This window comes from Oncorhynchus nerka, unplaced genomic scaffold, assembly GCF_034236695.1.
Source record: "Oncorhynchus nerka isolate Pitt River unplaced genomic scaffold, Oner_Uvic_2.0 unplaced_scaffold_17___fragment_2___debris, whole genome shotgun sequence".
Taxonomy (NCBI): Eukaryota; Metazoa; Chordata; class Actinopteri; order Salmoniformes; family Salmonidae; genus Oncorhynchus; species Oncorhynchus nerka.
Window position 1 is genome coordinate 380,180 of NW_027040483.1, and position 23,835 is coordinate 404,014.

General features: G+C 43.3%; 2 protein-coding genes across 2 annotated transcripts; one reads left to right on the forward strand and one right to left on the reverse strand.

The window, feature by feature from the left end:
- The first annotated feature begins 1,962 nt into the window (after positions 1 to 1,962).
- On the forward strand, positions 1,963 to 18,722 carry LOC115141845 (leucine-rich repeat and fibronectin type III domain-containing protein 1-like). The gene is given in 3 exon segments (XM_065017034.1): positions 1,963 to 3,381; positions 17,726 to 18,480; positions 18,483 to 18,722. Coding segments are annotated over 3 exon segments (2,310 nt in total). The 5' UTR covers positions 1,963 to 1,984; the 3' UTR covers positions 18,641 to 18,722.
- Positions 18,723 to 19,767: 1,045 nt separating this feature from the next.
- Positions 19,768 to 23,328, reverse strand: nkapd1 (NKAP domain containing 1). Its single transcript, XM_029681103.2, has 6 exons — positions 23,243 to 23,328; positions 22,731 to 22,807; positions 22,550 to 22,644; positions 21,754 to 21,906; positions 21,591 to 21,644; positions 19,768 to 21,464 (listed from the first exon to the last, which is right to left on the reverse strand). Exons 2-6 carry the CDS (start codon positions 22,797 to 22,799, stop codon positions 21,101 to 21,103), a joined length of 735 nt encoding a protein of 244 aa, XP_029536963.2. The 5' UTR covers positions 22,800 to 22,807; positions 23,243 to 23,328; the 3' UTR covers positions 19,768 to 21,100.
- Positions 23,329 to 23,835: the final 507 nt, after the last annotated feature.

Here is a 23,835-nt window from a genome sequence, read left to right on the forward strand (position 1 = left end):
GTACAAGAAATATCCTCAATTAAATACAAAGACAGACTTGCCACCAGTATATTACTATTTCATTCATTTCAGTTTGCACTTGAATTCCAATGCATAGTTCTATGTGCTCCTCGGGTCCTCCTCACCTATAGACACACATAATGTGGTTTTGAAGTGGGTGGCTGATACAACATCTTGTAAATGTCTTTATCTTCCCTATCTCCATTAGGATTGAAACCTTATTTTTTCTGGCAGCTTAACATCTTAATGCAATTGAAAGACCTACATTCTACACCAGAGTTGCCTTGGCAACAAAGTTTTCTTTCTTCACCGGAGATGCTGAGAGATCAATAGAGTATCCTCAATGGTGATGGCAGGAAACGCTAGAACACAGATGGTCCTCAGAGAAACCATAAACTCTGTGGCCTAGTTACCATTTGAATGCTTACACAATTGTTAGAGAACAATATTCTACCTAAAAGTATATGAGACAATTGATGTTTTGCGCTGATGAAACATATATATATTCAGACCGAGGACACATTCATTGTATAATACTTTTGTTGTATGAAATGAGATTATGTTTTCTATAACCTACTTTATTAATTTTACCTCTCCAGCTTCTAAAAAAGGGTCAGATTGATATAAATAATTTACACAAGCCAGGCACAGTGTGCTACCAGCAATAAAGCCTCCCGTGACATCCTGATGAACTGAATTAACCTAAATGCAAATGTACATATAGGAAATATACACATATGAATAAAATAGCTTGTCATAGTCTTAAACTTATTAGTTATTGTTCATGTTCTGCTCTCTATATCTGGGGGTTCTTAGAAAAAAAAGTAGAACATATGTTTTCTTAGTAAAACAATCAAAAGATTCATGTCATATGATATGAATCGTTGATGTGTCATATACAATAAAGAAATGGAAAGATAAAGAACATCTGATCCAAAGGAAAAGATGAAAGGCAAGCTAAAGACAAATCAAAAGACTGCCAGTCTAGACAAGTAGACGGTTGTTATTTTCAAAAAATACATAGCCACGAATGATTGGTTATCCGTGGAGAACAGTCAGTTATCATCATATTCCTATACATGGGCTCCGTCTGTGATAAACATTGAGTGTTAAATGCATCAGCAACAAAGATTGATACCTGAAAGAGGGAAAAGTACTGCATGGGGATATGGCAGCAGTCATGAAAGAATGGGCTTTCATTGTGATATGGTGGTTATTACACCCAAGGATCTCTTTCTGCACCTGTCACTATAGACTTATGCTCTCAGAGCTGGATCAATAGCACTAAATGGGGATCAGAGAATCTGAACATCAGCCTCAACACCTAAGAACCATCTAATAATACCTCCATCTGATGGATTTAGAACCAAGGTCTCGTCATCTCACCTTCATGTTTTGTTGCTATGATTTACTTGACAGACTCATGTCTAATTCTGCAGTACAGTTCTGAAGCATGGAGAGTGAAGGGAGCATGAAAAGGCCATATAAATCCTTAAGCAGTGCTGACAAGTACCCTTCTCTCCTTAATTCTCTACACTGTTGTGAAGTTCAGAGCTAGACAAATACACAAAGCATACGGTATGATAGGGAAGTATATGACATATTAGCTCCATGTAAAAACAACACCGCAATTATTCAAATTTGGATGGGATCGACAGTCTGCTGGCATGGCATATTAGCCACTTTGTGTTTGTTTTGCTGGACTATTCTCTGTTTTTTAAGGGATAATGCCAAAGCTGGGGCAGTACAGTTCAGTCATCTATCATCTCACCACGCTATCAACAACCTCTGACATGTCTCTCTGGTGACCGGTACCCTACTGGCAGTTTCAATCATCTTGGTTGATGACTCCATTTGTGTATGCTCATTATAAATTGTATGAAATTTTAAACCCGCCAAATATACTTATTTTTAATGTATCTCTGCCCTTTCTTTCTCTATCTTTATCTGTTCCAGGATCTGGAACCTGATAGACAGACAGACCATGGAGCGTCTGGTTTTGTGTGTGCTGCTCTGTGTACTGCTGTGTGCGGTGCTGGTGAAGGGCTACAACTGCCCCGGCCGCTGCATCTGCCAGCACCTCTCCCCCACTCTGACTCTGCTCTGCGCTAAGACCGGTCTGTTGTTTGTGCCTCCAACCATCGACCGCAAGACCGTAGAGCTGCGTCTCACAGACAACTTCATCACCATTATCCGCAGGAAAGACTTTTTCAACATGACCAGCCTGGTTCACCTCACCCTGTCCCGTAACACCATCAGCCAGATCACGCCCAACGCCTTCCTGGGCCTGCGCTCTCTACGAGCCCTCCACATGGATGGCAATCGCCTCAGTGTCATCAAGAGCGACCACTTCAAAGGCCTGGTCAACCTCCGCCACCTCATACTGGGGAACAACCAGATCCACCATGTGGCCCCTACCTCCTTTGATGAGTTTGTGTCGACCATCGAGGACTTGGATCTGTCCAACAACAACCTGAGGACCCTGCCCTGGGAGGAGATAGGCAGGATGAGCCACATCAACACCCTAACCCTTGATCACAACCTGATTGATCACATTGGAGCTGGGACTTTCACGCTCCTCACCAAGCTGGTTCGTCTGGATATGACCTCCAACCGGCTGCAGAAGCTACCTCCAGACAGCCTGTTTCAGCACGCCCAGGTGCTGTCAGATGCCAAGGGCTCCAACCCATCCTCCCTGGCGGTGAGCTTCGGGGGAAACCCTCTCCACTGTAACTGCGAGCTGCTGTGGCTCCGCAGACTGACCCGGGAGGACGACCTGGAGACCTGTGCCTCCCCAGAGCATCTCATGGATAAGTACTTCTGGTCCATCCAGGAGGAGGAGTTCATCTGCGAGCCCCCGCTCATCACCAAACACATATCCACCAAGCCCTACGTCATGGAGGGCCAGGGGGTCACCCTCAAGTGCAAGGCCATGGGAGACCCGGACCCAGCCATCCACTGGCGCTTCCCCGACGGTAAGCTGGTGCACAACAACTCCCGCACTATCCTGTATGACAACGGTACATTGGACATCCTCATCACCACCTTAAAGGACAGTGGTGCCTTCAACTGTGTGGCCTCCAATGCTGCCGGCATCGCCACAGCTGCTGTGGAGATCAACATGATCCCTCTGCCATTGCTCGTCAACAACACATTGCACCACATGCGCGAGGCCGATCGGGGCCTCTCTGACATCACCACCTCCTCAAAGTCAGGCAACGACACCAAAGGCCATGACAAGCACCAGGACAAGAGAGTGGTGGTGGCCGAGCTGACCTCCTCCTCGGCTGTGATTCGTTGGCCCTCCGAGCGCCACATCCCAGGCATCAGGATGTACCAGATCCAGTACAACAGCACTGCAGACGACACACTGGTTTACAGGTAAGCCATTTTGGGGCTGGGGCTGGAGAAATGGGAGCGCTGGGGCTGGAGAAATGGGAGCGCTGGGGCTGGAGAAATGGGAGCACTGGGGCTGGAGAAATGGGAGCGCTGGGGCTGGAGAAATGGGAGCGCTGGGTCTGGAGAAATGGGAGCGCTGGGGCTGGAGGAATGGGAGCGTTGGGGCTGGAGGAATGGGAGCGCTGGGGCTGGAGGAATGGGAGCGCTGAGGCTGGAGGAATGGGAGCGCTGTGGCTGGAGGACTGGAGCTGGTGGAAAGCGGGTTTAGTTTGGTTTATTAGGATCCCCATTAGCTACTGCATATGCAGCAGATACTGAGGTCTACATAAAACATACAAATATATGGCAAAGTACAGAACGGTTATAGACAAGGACATTAAACTCGACAACAAAAAAGGGGGTGGGGCTGGGGCTGCGTTGGGGCGGGGGGCGAAGGTCTGAGCCAGCTCTGGAGACGGTCTGAGCCATCTGGAATGCCCATCTGCTGAATGACATGACAGTCCATTATAATAGATCCATAACTCCCAGAGCTGCATAGGTGCTGTATAATTAACTATGTCACTAAATGTAAGTAAGTGCACAATTGTATTATGGTTTTGGGATAAAAGAGTGTATAAACAACTATATGTTGGTTTTAATAGAAAAAAATGCTTAGTATGACTTTACATTTGCAGTTGTTAGCTTTAGGCCTATGGGAAAACAAAAATTATACGATTAACACTTATGACTTGGCCTTTAGAGAGTAAATATAACCTTTTGTCTCAATATTATCTAGCTTCAGCAGGCACTATCACTTCCCAGTCCTTATCACCAAACTAACAATAACCCCATCCCTTACCATAATCCCAATAGGACATAATTGTGCCCAGGAAACCCATGACTCAGACATGAACATGATTGCTATCTGCTGCAGACTTCTACCATTTTGAAGAACTATCAGTGGAACATTAGGGGAACCCTGTTTAATATGATAGATATTACAACATGTCATTTATTCCACATTGATGAATTACTCACTAAACACATACAAGGTGTTGAGCTGCTATTTAGCAGTCAGCCGTATAGTATTTATTTAACTGGGTAAGTCAGTTAAGAACAACTTCTTAATTACAATGACGGCCTACCCCGGCCAAACTCGGACGACGCTGGGCCAATTGTGCGCCGCCAAATGGGGCTCCCAATCACAGCTGGATGTGATGCAGCCTGGATTCGAACCAGTTACTGCAGTGTCTTAGACCACTGTGCCTTTCGGGACCCCAGTAATGAAAGGTTTGGTTGCATCACATTGATGAGTAAAAGCACAATGTGTCAAACAACAGAGATTATTATAGTAATGTATATCTGATCATTTGACAAATAGATATTGTATTAATACCATCATGGGAATTTTAAACCAAAGTTTTTGCATACAGCCTATAACCAAACGTGAATTGCAGAAAGTAATTTTACCTATTGGCCAATCTGATTTGTGAATTGCTGTAGAATTTATTAATATAATAGTTATATACAGTTCTTGAGTTCTATGCTTCAATTAGTGTAGGTTCCATGTCCTTATCTTCAACATAAATTCATGATGAGGAATATTGTAGAACTGACTAATGCAAAATGGGCACTCTAATACCAGGGTTATAGAGTTGATACACGGAATTAAATCATTCATTTCAGTCCATCTTAAATGAGCTAGGTATGTGCTATCACTGCCATTTTGCATTACTCATTCAAATACCCTTGAATTGAGAGTACGTAGGCCTATTTGATGTGTGTCTATTTGGCGCAGCGGTCTAAGGCACTGCATCTCAGTGCTAGAGGTGTCACTACTAGGCATCACTGGTTTGATTATGGCCTGTATCACAACCTGCCGTGATTGGTAGTCCCATAGGACCGGTGTAGGCCGTCATTGTAAATAAAAATTTGTTCTTGATAATAAAACATACAAAGAATTTGGCCCAATGTGCACCACTGCACTTACAGGGCAGGAATTAGGACAGTGTCCTGTAAAGTTTTCTCAAGGCATCATAAGGTCAAGTTTAGACCTGTTGATGTTGGTTGACTTTTCTGTTTACAGGGTGTGATTTGGGTGGGCATTCTATGTTCTTTTTTCTATGTTTTGTATTTCTTTGTTTTGGTCGGGTATGGTTCTCAATCAGGGGCAGCTGACTATCGTTGTCTCTGATTGGGAACCATACTTAGGTAGCTTTTCCCTCCATTGTGTTGTGGGTAGTTATTTTCTGTTTAGTGTTTTCTGCCCCTTACAGGACTGTTTCGGTTTCGTTCATTCTCTTTGTTATTTTTTTATATTTTTTTATTTCACCTTTATTTAACCAGGTAGGCTAGTTGAGAACAAGTTCTCATTTACAACTGCGACCTGGCCAAAGCATAGCAGTGTGAACAGACAACAACACAGAGTTACACATGGAGTAAACAATAAACAAGTCAATAACACAGTAGAAAAAAAAGAAGGAAAAAAAGAGTCTATATACATTGTGTGCAAAAGGCATGAGGAGGTAGGCAAATAATTACAATTTAGCAGATTAACACTGGAGTGATAAAATATCAGATGGTCATGTGCATGTAGAGATACTGGTGAGAGCAGAAAAGTAAATAAATAAAAACAGTATGGGGATGAGGTAGGTAAATTGGGTGGGCTATTTACCGATGGACTATGTACAGCTGCAGCGATCGGTTACTTACTCAGATAGTAGATGTTTAAAATTGGTGAGGGATATAAAAGTCTCCAACTTCAGCGATTTTTGCAATTCGTTCCATTCGCAGGCAGCAGAGAACTGGAAGGAAAGGCGGCCAAGGTTGGCTTTAGGGATGATCAGTGAGATACACCTGCTCGAGCACGTGCTACAGGTGGGTGTTGCCATCGTGACCAGTGAACTGAGATAAGGCGGAGCTTTACCTAGCATGGACTTGTAGATGACCTGGAGCCAGTGGGTCTTGCGACGAATATGTAGCGAGGGCCAGCCGACTAGAGCATACAGGTCGCAGTGGTGGGTGGTATAAGGTGCTTTAGTAACAAAACGGATGGCACTGTGATAAACTGCATCCAGTTTGCTGAGTAGAGTATTGGAAGGTATTTTGTAGATGACATCGCCGAAGTCGAGGATCGGTAGGATAGTCAGTTTTACTAGGGTAAGTTTGCCGGCGTGAGTGAAGGAGGCTTTGCGAAATAGAAAGCCGACTCTAGATTTGATTTTAGATTGGAGATGTTCGATATGAGTCTGGAAGGAGAGTTTACCGTCTAGCCAGACACCTAAGTACTTATAGATGTCCACATATTCTAGGTCGGAACCATCCAGGGTGGTGATGCTAGTCGGGCGTGCGGATGCAGGCAGCGAACGGTTGAAAAGCATGCATTTGGTTTTACTAGCGTTTAAGAGCAGTTGGAGGCCACGGAAGGAGTGTTGTATGGCATTGAAGCTCGTTTGGAGGTTAGATAGCACAGTGTCCAAGGAAGTATACAGAATGGTGTCGTCTGCGTAGAGGTGGATCAGGGAATCGCCCGCAGCAAGAGCAACATCATTGATATATACAGAGAAAAGAGTCAGCCCGAGAATTGAACCCTGTGGCACCCCCATAGAGACTGCCAGAGGACCGGACAACATGCCCTCCGATTTGACACACTGAACTCTGTCTGCAAAGTAGTTGGTAAACCAGGCGAGGCAATCATTTGAGAAACCAAGGCTGTCGAGTCTGCCAATAAGAATGTTGTGATTGACAGAGTCGAAAGCCTTGGCCAGGTCGATGATTACAGCTGCACAGTAATGTCTCTTATCGATGGCGGTTATGATGTCGTTTAGAACCTTGAGCGTGGCTGAGGTGCACTCATGATCAGCTCTGAAACCAGATTGCATAGCGGAGAAGGTATGTTGGGATTCGAAATGGTCAGTAATCTGTTTGTTAACTTGGCTTTCGAAGACCTTAGAAAGACAGGGTAGGATAGATATAGGTCTATAGCTATTTGGGTCTAGAGTGTCACCCCCTTTGAAGAGGGGGATGACCGCGGCAGCTTTCCAATCTTTGGGATTCTCAGACGATACGAAAGAGAGGTTGAACAGGCTAGTAATAGGGGTTGTGACAATTTCAGCAGATAATTTTAGAAAGAGAGGGTCCAGTCTAGCCCGGCTGATTTTTAGGGGTCCAGATTTTGCAGCTCTTTCAGAACATCGGGTATCTGGATTTGGGTAAAGGAGAAATGGTGGGTGCTTTGGCGGGTTGCTGTGGAGGGTGCCGGGCAGTTGACCGGGGTAGGGGTAGCCATGTGGAAAGCATGGCCAGCCGTAGAGAAATGCTTATTGAAATTCGCAATTATAGTGGATTTATTGGTGGTGACAATGTGTCCTAGCCTCAGAGCAGTGGGCAGCTGGGAGGAGGTGTTCTTATTCTCCATGGACTTTACATTGTCCCAGAACTTTTTTGAGTTTATACTATAGGATGCAAATTTCTGTTTGAAAAAGATTGCCTTAGCTTTTCTAATTGCCTGTGTATATTTGTTCCTAACTTTCCTGAAAAGTTGCATATCACGTGGGCTATTCGATGCTAATGCATGTTGACATGCATGAAACCAAGGCTTTTTCGATCACAGAAGTCAACAAATGAGGGTGCCTGGGGACATGCAGTGCCTGGGTTTACCTCCACATCACCCGCGGAACAGAGGAGGAGTAGGATGAGGGTGCGGCTAAAGGCTATCAAAACTGGTCGCCTAGAGCGTTGGGGACAAAGAATAAAAGGAGCAGATATCTGGGCGTGGTAGAATATATTCAGGGCATAATGTGCAGACAGGGGTATGGTGGGGTGCGGGTACAGCGGAGGTAAGCCCAGGCACTGGGTGATGATAAGAGAGGTTGTATCTCTGGACATGCTGGTTGTTATGGGTGAGGTCACCGCATGTGTGGGAGGTGGGACAAAGGAGGTATCAGAGGTATGAAGAGTGGAACTAGGGGCTCCATTGTAAACTAAAACAATGCTAACTAACCTGAACAACAGTATACAAGGCATATTGACATTTGAGAGAGACATATAGCGAGGCATAAAGTAATCACAGGTATTGATTGGGAGAGCTAGCTAAAACAACAGGTGGGACAACAACAGCTAATCAGCTAACACAACAACCGCAGGTAAAATGGCGTTGACTAGGCAGAGAGGGTCGGATTAACTACACACAGAGCCTGAGTTCGCGGTTGGGGCCGACAGATAAAAAAATAAAAAAACATAATGGAGTACTGTGATTAATGGACAGTCCAGCAGGCATCAACTATGTAGCCAAGTGATCATAGTGTCCAGGGGGCAGCAGTAGGTGGAACCGGGAAGCCGCCACTACGCTAGCACGCGGGCGACACAGCGTTTAAAGTTAGTAGCCCGGGGCTAGTAGGAGCGTCTGCTCCGACGGAGTCCGGTTGAAGGCACAGCGGATGGGGTATTCGTTGGCAGACCAGTTGTGGTGGTGCGGCGGGGCGCCATGTCGACAGATAATCCAAGCCAGGTGGCGAAAGAGTTATTGTAGAATTTAGTTTGCTAGCCGGGATGCGCCTGGCTCACGGCTAACTGGTGCTAGCTTCGTGGCAGTGGCGTTAGCCACTATAGCCAATTGGTAGCAGCGGTGATCTGGTGCCAAGGTCCAGAGTTTACAGCAAGGATCCGGTGGAGTATTGGGCTCTAGCCGTGTATGAGTGGGGTTCGGGTGAACAGCTGAGTAGGCCGGGAGGTGGGCCTCAGGGATAGCTTCGGTACTGGGTGCCACGGTGAGTGCAAGCTGTGAGCTAGCTAGCTGCAAGCTAGCTGTGAATATCAGAAGTAGTGGTCCAGGGATTCCGGCAGGAATCCGACGTTGTTGTGGAGAGACAGTCCGATACTGGTAGACTAGCGAGTATTATCCAGGTAAAAGCCGCTAGCAGTGGCTAACAATGACTAAATAGCTTGTAGCTAATTAGCTGGTTAGCTTCTGGAGGTTCTTGAATGTGTTCTAAAATTGAAAATAATAGCGATTCCGTATCACATTGGGTGAGGCAGTTTACCGGAAGGCATAATCAAATTAAAAATCGAAAATAGATTGAAAATAAATTGAAATATATATACAAAAAATACGAAAAATACAAAAGTACACGAGAGGACAAACAAACACGTCTTCCCTGCTACGCCATCTTGGAATCGTCAGTATTTGTATTTCTTTGTTTTGGCTGGGCATGGTTCTCAATCAGGGACAGCTGACTATCGTTGTCTCTGATTGGGAACCATACTTAGGTAGCTTTTACCCTCCATTGTGTTGTGGGTAGTTATTTTCTGTTTAATGTTTTCTGCACCTTACAGGACTTGTTTCGGTTTCGTTCATTCTCTTTGTTATTTTGTTATTAGTGTTCAGTCTAAATAAAAAGCATGAACACTTACCACTCTGCGCTATGGTCCAATTATTCCTCATCCGACGACAACACCCGTTACAACTTCTGATTGAATGAGCTATTCGCCTGTATAATGTTCTCCCTTATGATTATACAGCGACCTGAGTATTTGTCTTTAGGTGAGATATTTTTACCTACATGTGAGAACCATCAAGTGTTAGCATGCTTCTAATTATATTAACACAGATGTCAGCCTAAAGACAATGTTTTTCTCCTTCATGTTCAAAGACGATGTGTTTATTTCACACATCTAACTTGTCTTCGCACCATGGGCATTTGGTCAGAAGCCTGCATTGTCCTTCCTTGTGTGTGTGTGTGTGTGTGTGTGTGTGTGTGTGTGTGTGTGTGTGTGTGTGTGTGTGTGTGTGTGTGTGTGTGTGTGTGTGTGTGTGTGTGTGTGTGTGTATATATATATAGTACCAAAAGTCTGGACACACCAACTCAGTCAAATAAAATAAAGACAATTATTTGTCACAATAGAACAGGTGTAGACCTTACAGTGAAATGCTTACTTACAGGCCCTTAACCAACAATGCAGTTTTAAGAGAAATACCTAAAAAAGTATGAAATAAAAAGTACCCTCTGTAGTGCCTTGCGGTCGGAGGCCAATCCAGGCAGTGATGCAACCTGTCAGGATTCCCTTTGTAGTCTGTAATAGTTTGCAAAACCTGCCACATCCGACGAGCGTCAGAGCCGGTGTAGTATGAGTCGATCTTAGTCTTGTATTGACGCTTTGCCTGTTCGATGGTTCGTCAGAAGGCATAGCGAGATTTCTTATAAGCTTCCGGGTTAGAGTCCCGCTCCTTGAAAGCGGCAGCTCAACCCTTTAGCTCAGTTCGGATGTTGCCTGTAATCCAGGGCTTCTGTTTGGGGTATGTACGTGCAGTCACTGTGGGGACGACGTCATCGATGCACTTATTGATGAAGCCAGTGACTGATGTGGTGTACTCCTCAATGCCATCGGAAGAATCCCCACTCATATTGCAGTCTGTGCTAGCAAAGCAATCCTGTAACTCAGTATCTGCTTCATCTGACCAACTTTTTATTGACCGAGTCACTGGTGCTTCTTGCTTTAATTTTAGCCTGTAAGCAGGAATCAGGAGGATAGAATTATGGTCAGATTTGCCAAATGGAGTGCGAGGGAGGACTTTGTATGCGTCTCTGTGTGTCGAGTAAAGGTGATCGAGAGTTTTTTCCCCCTCTGGTTTCACATGTAACAAGCTGATGGAAATGAGGTGTAACGGATTTAAGTTTCCCTGCATTAAAGTCCATGGCCACTAGGAGCAACCCTCTCAATGAGCATTTTCCTGTTTGCTCATTGCGGTATACAGCTCATTGAGTGTGGTCTTAGTGCCAGGATCGGTCTGTGGTGTTATGCAGATAGCTACAAAGAAGTACAGATGAAAACTCTGTAGTTAGATAGTGTGGCCTACAGCTTATCATGCAACACTCTAACTCAGGCGAAGAAAAATCTTGATACTTCCTTAGATATCGTGCACCAGCTGTTGTTTACAAATATACATAGACCGCCACCCCTTGTCTTACCAGAGGCTGCTGTTTTATCCTGCCGATAATGTATAACCCGCCAGTTGTATGTTATTGTTCAGCCACGACTCTGTGAAACATACTGTAAGATGTTACAGTTTTTAATGTCCCATTGTTAGGATATACGTGCTTTTAGCTCAATCAATTTATTATCCAGGGATTGTACGTTGGTCAGTAGTACAGAGGGCATAGGGAAATTAGCCACTCGTCGCCTGATCCTCACAAGGCACCCCGATCTCTTTCTCCTGCAAATGACGGGGATGAGGGCCTGTTCGGGGGTCTGGAGCAACAATAAAATAACAGTAGCGAAGCTATATACAGGGGGTACCAGTACAGAGTCAATGTACAGGGGCACAAGGGTTTTTCTTTATTTTTACTATTTTCTACATTGTGGAATAATAGTGAAGGCATCACAACTATGAAATAACACATACAGTGGCAAGAAAAGGTATGTGAACCCTTTGGAATGACCTGGATTTCTGTATAAATTGGTCATACAAATTGATCTGATCATCATTTAAATCACAACAATAGACAAACACAGTCTGCTTAAACTAATAAAACACACAAACAGGTATATGTTTCATGTCTTTATTGGGAAAAGTATGTGAAAAACTGGTTGACCCTCCTTTGGCAGCAATAACCTCAACCAAACGTTTTCTTTAGTTGTGGATCAGACCTGCACAACGGTCAGGAGGAATTTTGGACCTTTCCTCTTTACAAAACTGTTTCAGTTCAGCAATATTCTTGGGATGTCTGGTGTGAACCGCTCTCTTGATTTACTTCTTTGTTTTGGGTCGTTGTCCTGTTGCACCACCCAACTTCTGTTGAGCTTCAATTGGCGGACAGCTAGCCAAACATTCTCCTGCAAAATGACTTGATAAACTTGGGAATCCATTTTTCTGTCAATTATAGCAAGCTGTCCAGGCCCTGAGGCAGCAAAACAGCCCCAAACCATGATGCTCCCTCCACCATACGTTACAGTTGGGATGAGGTTTTGATGTTGGTGTGCTGTGCCTTTTTTTCTCCACACATAGTCCTGTGTGTTCCTTTCAAACAGCTCAACTTTAGTTTAATCTGTCCACAGAATATTTTGCCAGTAGCGCTGTGGAACATCCTGGTGCTCTTTGCAAACTTCAAACGTGCAGCAATGTTTTTATTGGACAGCAGTGGCTTCTTCCGTGGTGTCCTCCCATAAACATCTTGTTTAGTGTTTTACATATCGTACTCGTCAACAGAGATGTTAGCATGTTCCAGAGATTTCTGTAAATCTTTAGCTGACACTAGGATTATTCTTAACCTCATTCAGCATTCTGCGCTGTGCTCTTGCAGTCATCTTTGCAGGACGGCCACTCCTGAGAGAGTAGCAACAGTGCTGAACTTTCTCCATTTATAGACAGTTTGTCTTACCATGGACTGATGAACATCGAGGCTTTTAGAGATACTTTTGTAACCCTTTCCAGCTTTATGCAAGTCAACAATTCTTAATCTTAGGTCTTCTGAGATTTCTTTTGTTTGAGGCATGGTTCACATCAGGCAATGCTTCTTGTGAATAGCAAACTCACATTTTGTGAGTGTTTTTATAGGGCAGGGTAGCTCCAACCAACATCTCCAATCTTGTCTCATTGATTGGACTCCAGGTTAGCTGACTCCTGACTCCAATTAGCTTTTGGAGAAGTCATTATCTTAGGAGTTCACATACTTTTTACAACGTACACTGAATGTTTAAATTATCTATTCAATATAGACAAAAAAATACAATAATTTGTGTGTTATTAGTTTGTTATTAGACTGTGTTTGTCTATTGTTGTGACTTAGATCAGATCAGATCAAATGATCAGATCAAATGTTATGACCAATTTATGCATAAATCCAGGTAATTTCAAAGGGTTCCCATACTTTTTCTTGCCACTCTATGGAATCATGTAGTAACAAAAAAATTGTTAAACAAATCAAAATATATTTTATATTTGAGATTCTTCAAAGTAGCCACCCTTTGCTTTGAAGACAGCTTTGCACACTCTTGGCATTCTCTCAACCAGCTTTATGAGGAAGTCACTTGGAATATCTTTCAATTAACTGTAGTGGCTTGTTAAAAGTTAATTTGTGGAATTTCTTTCATTCTTAATGCATTTCATCCATTCAGTTGTGTTGTGACAAGGTAGGGTTGGTATACAGAAGATAGCCCTATTTGGTGAAAGACCAAGTACATATTATGGCAAGAACAGCTCAAATGAGCAAAGAGAAACAACAGTCCATCAGTACTTGAAGACATGAAGGTCAGTCTATCTGGATAATTTCAGAACTTTGAAGGTTTCTTTAGTTAAAACCTCTCTGGGATAGGCGTGACGCAAATGTCCCACTTGGCCAATTGCCAGGGAAAATGCAGAGCGCCAGATTCAAATAAAATACTATAAAATTCTAACTTTCATTAAATCACACATGTAAGATACCAAATTAAAGCTACTCTCATTGTGAATCCAGCCAACATGTCAGATTTCCAAAAGGCTTTTTGGCAAAAGCATAAGAAGCTATTATCTGATGATAGCACAACAGTAAACAAAGAGAGAAATAATATTTCAACCCTGCAGGCGCTACAGAAAACGCAGAAACAAAATATAAATCATGCCTTACCTTTGACGAGCTTCTTTTGGTGGCACTCCAATATGTCCCATAAACATCACAAATGGTCCTTTTGTTCGATTAATTCCGTCCATATACAGTGGGGCAAAAAAGTATTTAGTCAGCCAACAATTGTGCAAGTTCTCCCACTTAAAAAGATGAGAGAGGCCTGTAATTTTCATCATAGGTACACTTCAACTATGACAGACAAAATGAGAAAAGAAATCCAGAAAATCACATTGTAGGATTTTTAATGAATTTATTTGCAAATGATGGTGGAATATAAGTACTTGGTCAATAACAAAAGTTTATCTCAATACTTTGTTATATACCCTTTGTTGACAATGACAGAGGTCAAACGTTTTCTGTAAATCTTCACAAGGTTTTCACACACTGTTGCTGGTATTTTGGCCCATTCCTCCATGCAGATCTCCTCTAGAGCAGTGATGTTTTGGGGCTGTTGCTGAGCAACACAGACTTTTAACTCCCTCCAAAGATTTTCTATGGGGTTGAGATCTGGAGACTGGCTAGGCCACTCCAGGACCTTGAAATGCTTATTACGAAGCCACTCCTTCGTTGCCCGGAAGGTGTGTTTGGGATCATTGTCATGCTGAAAGACCCAGCCACGATTCATCTACATTGCCCTTGCTGATGGAAGGAGGTTTTCACTCAAAATCTCACAATACATGGCCCCATTCATTCTTTCCTTTACACAGATAAGTCGTCCTGGTTCCTTTGCAGAAAAACACCCCCAAAGCATGATGTTTCCACCCCTTTGCTTCACAGTAGGTATGGTGTCCTTTGGATGCAACTCCGCATTCTTTGTCCTCCAAACACGACGAGTTAAGTTTTTACCAAAAAGTTCTATTTTGGTTTCATCTGACCATATGACATTCAAATTAAATCAAATCAAATCAAATTTTATTTGTCACATACACATGGTTAGCAGATGTTAATGCGAGTGTAGCGAAATGCTTGTGCTTCTAGTTCCGACAATGCAGTAATAACCAACGAGTAATCTAGCTAACAATTCCAAAACTACTACCTTATACATATAAGTGTAAAGGGATAAAGAATATGTACATAAAGATATATGAATGAGTGATGGTACAGAGCGGCATAGGCAAGATGCAGTAGATGGTATCGAGTACAGTATATACATATGAGATGAGTATGTAAACAAAGTGGCATAGTATAAAGTGGCTAGTGATACATGTATTACATAAAGATGCAGTAGATGATATAGAGTACAGTATATACGTATACATATGAGATAAATAATGTAGGGTATGTAAAACATTATATTAAGTAGCATTGTTTAAAGTGGCTAGTGATATATTTGACATCAATTCCCATCAATTCCCATTAGTAAAGTGGCTGGAGTTGAGTCAGTGTGTTGGCAGCAGCCACTCAATGTTAGTGGTGGCTGTTTAACAGTCTGATGGCCTTGAGATAGAAGCTGATATGAGTTTGGAGGGTACTATGGTGTTAAATGCTGAGCTGTAGTCGATGAACAGCATTCTCACATAGGTATTCCTCTTGTCCAGATGGGTTAGGGCAGTGTGCAATGTGGTTGAGATTGCATCGTCTGTGGACCTATTTGGGCGGTAAGCAAATTGGAGTGGGTCTAGGGTGTCAGGTAGGGTGGAGGTGATATGGTCCTTGACTAGTCTCTCAAAGCACTTCATGATGACGGAAGTGAGTGCTACGGGGCGGTAGTCGTTTAGCTCAGTTACCTTAGCTTTCTTGGGAACAGGAACAATGGTGGCCCTCTTGAAGCATGTGGGAACAGCAGACTGGGATAGGGATTGATTGAATATGTCCGTAAACACACCAGCCAGCTGGTCTACGCATGCTCTGAGGGCGCGGCTGGGGATGCCGTCTGGGCCTGCAGCCTTGCGAGGGTTAACACGCCTCTTCAATGTTGATTTTGAGACTGGTGTTTTGCGGGTACAATATAATGAAGTTGCCAGTTGAGGACTTGTCTGTTTCTCAAACTAGACACTCTAATGTACTTGTCCTATTGCTCAGTTATGCACCGGGGCCTCCCACTCCTCTTTCTATTCTGGTTAGAGCCAGTTCTGTGAAGGAAGTAGTACATAGCGTTGTACAAAATCTTCAGTTTTTTGGCCTTCGTTTCTCAGAACAAGAATAGACTGACGAGTTTCAGAAGAAAGTTATTGTTTCTGGCCATTTTGAGCCTTCAATCGAACCCACAAATGCTGACCCACAAATGCTGACATGTTCATCTGTACAAACAATAGTACGCAAGTATAAACTCCATGGGATCACACAGCCGTCATACCGTTTAGGAAGGAGACTCGTTCTGTCTCCTAGAGATGAACGTACTTTGTTGCGAAAAGTGCAAATCAATCCCAGAACAACAGCAAAGGACCTTGTGAAGATCCTGGAGGAAACAGGTACAAAGTATCAATAAAGCGAGTCCTATATCGACATAACCTGAAAGGCCGCTCAGCAAGGAAGAAGCCACTGCTCCAAAACCGCCATGAAAAAGCCAGACTACGGTTTGCAACTGCACATGGATACTTTTTGGAGAAATATCCTCTGGTCTGATGAAACAAAAATAGAACTGTTTGGCCTTAATGATCATTATTATGTTTGGAGGAAAAAGGGGGATGCTTGCAAGCAGAATAACACCATCCCAACCGTGAAGCACGGGGGTGGCAGCATTATGTTGTGGGGGTGCTTTGCTGCAGGAGGGACTGGTGCACTTCACAAAAAAGATGGCATCATGAGGTGGGAATATTATGTGGATATATTGATGCAACATCTCAAGACATCAGTCAGGAAGTTTAAGCTTGGTCGCGAATGGGTCTTCCAAATGAACAATGACCCCAAGCATACTTACAAAGTTGTGGCAAAATGGCTTAAGGACAACAAAGTTAAGGTATTGGAGAGGCCATCACAAAGCCCTGACCTCAGTCCCATAGAACATTTGTGGGCAGAACTGAAAAAGTGTGCCAGCAAGGAGGCCTACAAACCTGACTCAGTGGAAGGCTACCCGAAATGTTTGACCCAAGTTAAACAATTTAAAGGCAATGCTACCAAATACTAATTGAGTGTATGTAAACTTCTGACCCACTGGGAATGTGATGAAAGAAATAAAAGCTGAAATAAATAAATAAATATTCTCTCTACTTTTATTCTGACTTTTCACATTCTTCAAATAAAGTGTTGATCCTAACTGACCTAAGACAGGGAATTTTTACTGGGATTAAATGACAGGAATTGTGAAATGTAAATGTATTTAAATGTATTTGGCTTAGGTGTATGTGAACTTCCGACTTCAACTGTATATATATTGTATATATATACAGTATATATGTGTGAATGCTCCACACTACCTTGTTTGTCACCTTGCTTTTTAACCTTTACCATCATAGTATACTGTACATAACATGTTGGGGAGTCATTTCTCGCTGTCTCAATGTCTAGAAGTCAAGTGTCAGCACTGTTGTTTTTACTTGAGCCCCTCATATGAGGGTGATATTTAAAGCAATCCTGGAGCTGAACTAAGTTGACATGACTGTCTCTTTTCTGTGTTTTTCAAACACCTCTGTGTCAGGTTAACACTTCTCATGTGCATGCCGTTAATGAGAATGCAGTGTGACACTGTGTCTGACATGGTTTTGTTCCATACAGTAGTATATTGGTGATAATTGAGGGGGGCAGTCAAAATTCTCCTGGCAAAGCTAACCTTCACCACTCCTGTTTATTCCTTCTCCTTTTTTCTGCAGAATGATCCCGTCCACCAGTAAGACCTTCCTGATCAACGACCTGGCGGCGGGCCGGGAGTATGACCTGTGTGTCCTGGCGGTGTACGACGACGGCATCACCTCTCTGACGGCCACGCGCGTGGTGGGCTGTGTCCAGTTCCACACGGCCAGCGAGGTCAGCCAGTGTCGCTTCATCCACAGCCAGTTTTTGGGTGGCACCATGATAATCATCATTGGCGGCATCATTGTGGCCTCAGTGCTGGTGTTTATCATCATCCTCATGATCCGTTACAAGGCGCACAGCAGCCCCGAGGACAGCAAGGCCAGGGTCAGCTCCAGCATGCACTCCCAGACCAACGGCAGCCAGCACAGACTCCAGCGCTCCACCTCCAAGCAACCTGCTGAGGACAGCCACCAGAGAGAAGCCCTACCGGTGGCAGCCAAGGAGTGCATGGCCCTGGTGCTGAAGGTGGACAGTGACAAGAGGGAGTGGGACACCCCTCCAACCACTATGGCCATCCTGGAAGTGGAGCTGCCCCCCCTGCCCACGGACAAGATGAAGAGGACCAGCCTGGACGTCCAGTGCTCCGGATCTGGCCCCCCATCGGAGGATACACAGACAGACAGCAGCCTGACGGGCTCCACCATGTCCTTGTGTCTCCTAGGCCCCAACGCCGGCACCAAGGAGGCCCCCAGGCTCAAGGACAAGAAGAGCGCCCTGGCCAACATGGGGTTTAATAATGAGCTGGCACGAACTAGGCACAGGTTCAGCTTTGATGGGGAGACTACTCCATATTTCAGAGTCACAGTTACCCCCGCAGAGCGCGGACGAGGCGGCACAAGTCCACCAACCAGCTCAACGTGGAGTCCTCACCGCTCGCCAACCGGAGAGTCACTTTCAGCAGCACTGAATGGATGCTGGAGAGCACAGTGTAAGAGATGCAACCTGTCACACACATACACACAGACACACACCAACAGTTTGACACATACACATTTACACATCTAGCAAATAAAGTTACATGCATACACACACAGACTCTCAGAGAGAGTTGCTGGAGAAGAACATAGTCTCCTTTCATCCTGCCTCCCCTCATACTCCCAGAGAGACAGAGAGTTGTTGGTCATTTCATTATTTTATGCAGCAGTGCCTTATTCTAAAATATGTACAAATGGAGGATGCTGCTCACTGTAGTCATAAACCTTACTTTCTATCATGGTTTCCCCCTGTTTCATGGGGAGTGTTGCTTAGATTTTTTTACATGCCAGGGGGTGGGGCAAATGTGACAGTTTTCCATTTAATGTTAAAAAACAAACATCACAGTGTAAAGTGAACAACCAGGTATCCTGTATGTTGATCATCCTTTGGGTTCTTTCAAAGACTTTTGCACACGAAGACACGACGATACGAGGACAAGTATCACACCAGTCTATACAGTAATAAAAAGATTATAGAACTATACACATGCCGATTTCAAATGTTAGCATAGAGAGGATGGACCTGAAAAACCTGTGGACTCCTCAATGCTGGTTGGACTCAATGATATTACTAGGTATTGTTCCTGATGTGACTGTATGATATTAATCAGGTATTGTATCTGGCTGGTCTAGATAAAAAGTTAACTAAAAATACATATAGAAGTATATTAAAACATTGGTGTATGTGTACTATGTAAGTAAGTCATATGTCACAACTTTTTACTGAGCATTTGAGTGTTGGCCACAAGTTCTTACATTAAAAACCTGTGTCATCACACTTCTCCCTATTTAGTATGACAAGGTTTGGACCACTTATCCCTCATGGGAGGGTATTAAATTTTTTGTGTGGGTTAACTGTACCGGTTGTGCACTGTGTCCTTTTCTTATGGTGATCCTGGATCCTTTCATCAATGTCATGAAAGCTGCTTGCACATGGATCAGTGAGAAGTCCTATATGCATTAAGGCATATCTCATCATATATGAAATATATCTTGTGCCTGTTGAGACAAACATATGTGGGAGACTTCAATGGTCTCAAGGGAAGCTGTTGTCAAAGTATACAAACATCAGGTCGGAAAAAGTATCGTTTTGTCGCAAATAAATTCTTTATTCTGAAAAAGAAGCCATGAGCAAATAAATCCTCAGGGTGTACTACACTGGTTGAGCCACCAGGTGAAGACAACAGACCATAGATAACATTAGGATAGTAGATACTGTAGGCCTTCTAGCCCTTTCACTAAATAATAAATTAACCTTGTACAGAGTGATGACTAGAAAGGAATGACATTGAAAATATACTTTCTAGCAGTGGCCTGCTCTCTACGTTGAATGAAATTCAAACCTGGTTTAGACAATAGCACCTTTTTCAGCAGGTCTCTTATTAAAATAATTTATATAGAAATGTAGACACTCATTCAGTGTTAATCTATTCCATTTTCTTGCACATTGAATCTACAGTGAGTACTGTAGAAACTGAACACTAGAGGGAAACCGTACACCATTAACACAATGTTCTATTGTACATGGTACACATGAAGGATTCAACCAAAGGGCCATATGGAAGCAATATTTAATGTAGAATTGGATGCATAAAGAGTAATATACATGGTCATGGAATAGAACGGCTATAGGCCTACTGAGAATAGTGAATGATAGTCATGTAGATATCCTGTATTCAAAACCATACATGAGATGTATGTGATATGTCTAAATGTGTGGTGTGATAACCAGAGTAAATTTTTACAAACAAATATGCATTTTATTTTCAATGTTGTCCTGACATTCCATGAAATCCTGACTACCATTACAAAAGTTTTAAAAAATAAATACTGAATAAAAAAAAAGCAGAAGAGATTGTCATAATTGGTCGGGAAATCTGCATAAAATGTAAATTTTCCATAATATAACAGCTAAAGTAAAGCCTGGACACTAACTATGAGACATGGCTCTACAGTCAGTTTGTCATGAGGTGGCTTTTCTGAGTCCATATTTGTGCAGTGTCAGCTCACTATCTGAGCACTGCAGCCGGAGCAGAACCAGTAACAGAAGAGGTGAGGTATTACTGTGAAGAATGCCCAAGGGGAGGAAAACACAGGTTTGTGCTCAGCAGTACACAGAAAGAAGTACAACACAAAAGAGTATTGCAGAGGAAAGGTGTAAAGCGAAGAACAATATGCTTTCCCCTGCCAGTAGGTCTGTTCAAAAGTTGTATTTGTTCTTTAGCCAATTCCTCAGTTGTCTTGTCATTGGATAAATCACAAACTTATCTAGCTATGGTGATGGCCATGTTCACAAGAAATCTAGTGGGAAACATTGGACTCAAGTGGAAGTGGGGTGTAACTGTGAAAGCTTTGAGATAGGCAACTGAAAGGGAGCAGTATGAAGTTACAGGTTACTGGCTGCCAATGGAAAAAGGTTCAATCATCAGAACTGTCCTCTGATTTGTCCGCTCCTGCTTTCCAGTTTTTCCTCTTCTTGTGTGACTCTGGTCCTGAGTCTCTGTGGGAGTCCATCTGTCGTTTCCTCCTCCTCCCTCTCTCCTCTGAGCTGCTCTCCTCCTCTCTCTCACTCTTTTTCCTCTTATGTTTGCTCTTCCTCTTCTGTTTGACACTGTCACTGCTAGACTCACCATCTGACTCACCGGTCCTATTTTCCTCTTTCTTCTTCTTCTTCTTCTTCTTGGAGGACTTCTTCAGATGTTTTGATTTGGCTGTTTTAAGTCTGGACTTAGTCTTTTTCTTTCTGCAATGCCCATTCTGATCATCACCACGGTCTCTTTCCCTGAAAAGACAAATCAGGCATTATAAAATGCAACATTTCTTGTATCGAAGCAAATAGTGAGATCTTTACTACAGCTACTACTGTTATGAGACAAGGTATTTCATGTTAATGCAGTTCATGTCATACCAGTCACTTTTAAACTCCTCTGGGTATAGCTCCTTAAAACCGCTGTGTCCCCATCTGTAGAGGAAACATGCACATTACCAATGAGATCCACCTTTCATAGCATGTCGTCGACAAACTCACGAGACTATATTTCTACAGAGTTGTAGATAGAAAAGGTATGCACCTGTCTGGATCATTGGCTTCGAAGTCATAGAGTTCCTTGGTCCAGTAGCGTGCCTCCCTCTCGTCCTGGCCAGAGCTGTGTTCTCTTCTCCGCAGCCGGTCTCCCAGTCTATCTACAGACCCATCCTCCACGCGATCACAGTGCATGTGACTCCTGAGTAATAGTGAACTCTAATTCTGATGTCTATCAACCTGTTCCATTTAACACACTTGTAAGGCTGCATCCTGATTCTCCACCCTACTCTCAAAATGTACACTTGCACACTTCCTGTCATGGATCTAACAATGGTGGAAACTGCCTCCAACCAATATTTACACAAATACAATGCTTTGAAATCCAGGACTGAAAGTGTGCAAGTGCACACTTTGGGAAAAGGGTGGTGAATCAGGATGCAGCCTAAAATAGCTAGCTATCACCTGCTGATGTATCAGGCTAACACTAAGGCTATGTACCGTCTGAGACAATGTCATTTTTGGACCTCTGCAAGCCAGAATGCTGAATAAAATTACATTTGAACTTATTCTACCGGTTGTCTGGGTGGTTGGTCCTTCTGAGACAATAACCTATATCCACAGGTAAGTATTGTTAAACCAACTTGTCAAAGCGATAGTAACTTAAGTGCGTTCAGACTTCTTTCACCTATGCATGCATATTAGCCGAGCTCGTGCACGTGTTTATATGGTTTTACATTCTCCAAATAAGTCTCAGACGGTACATAGTGTTAGCTTGCCATCACCGGCTGATGTATCAGTCTACCTAAGGCTACACTACTTCAATGCTGGAACAGTTAGCGGACCTGGATGGATTTGAAGATGGTGGCATCGGTCTGTGGCTGGTGGACGGACCCTTCTCCATCCACCTCAACTTCCACATTTCTGACTCCTCTTGGATCTGAAACAGACAACATCTATCATTAGGAGAGTACACAGGAGAGTGCAAAGCCACACACACAGATTAGTTAACTCCCCCACTCACACCTTGTTGTGGGCATCTGTGTGACGAATAACATTTCGCAGCAACACCTTGCCCATCGGCACCCTGGACATGATGACACCTTCAAGTAGAGAACAATTACAAGGTACTGTACACACAACATTATGAATTACATTGGCAGCAACATGCTGGGATCACACTGCAAACAGGTCAGGTGCATTGGAGAAGTTGTGGATGCTAGCTAGCTAGCCAGGTGCTTTTAGCAAGGCGGGTGTATTTGTATACACCAGCGCCCCATTCAATTGTATTGGGTTGCACAAAAACAGTCCGTGACAAGTCAGCTATCTAGCTAAACGTGTTGCTAACCAGCTGTCTACAAATGTAAGTGTGTATTTTGCGTAATTCCTACTATCACAACAATCTAGCTACAACTGGCTAGCGTTAACTAACGGGTACTTTTATCAACAAAAGCTTTGCTAGATAAGAAATAAACTCAAGATATGAATTGTATATCGCTAATTCTAAACTTGATTGAATATGTATTAACCAGAATTACCGTTCGATCTTTAACGTTTACGATTAAAACCACACAAACAGCTGACTTCCCTGTCTGTGGCGTGTAGCAGATGAACCACATGCGTAATATCCTGCTGCATAATCCCGCCTATGTGGGGCTTGTTACGTCACATGGCAATTTGGACGCTGATTGGCCATGTGTCTGTCAATCATTGGTATCCAAGTAAAAAATTGGTTGAGGGCCCCAAGAGGTGGTTGGATGTGGTGATTGAAATACTGCACAAATTCACTCATTGAGCCAGTTGTTCTCACTTGGAAATGGCTCTAAAAGGCCAAGCTACATGGCATCTCACTAGCCACAATCCACTCTATTAACCAGCTGATATCATCTGGATAAAATGCAATGATTACCTGTAGTAGGTTATGTAGCCTATTATGATTGACTGTATTTCTAACAATAACATACTTCCTAATGAGCACAGATGGTTTGACACACAACGACACAGAAGGCCCATCAGTAACTTTTCAGAGTAGGCGCTAAGCAGCATTGAGAGAATGTCCTCAGTCTTTTGCATTGTGAACTGTTGTACTACTGTTGTATATAGAAGTGTGATACACCTTTCATATTGTTAT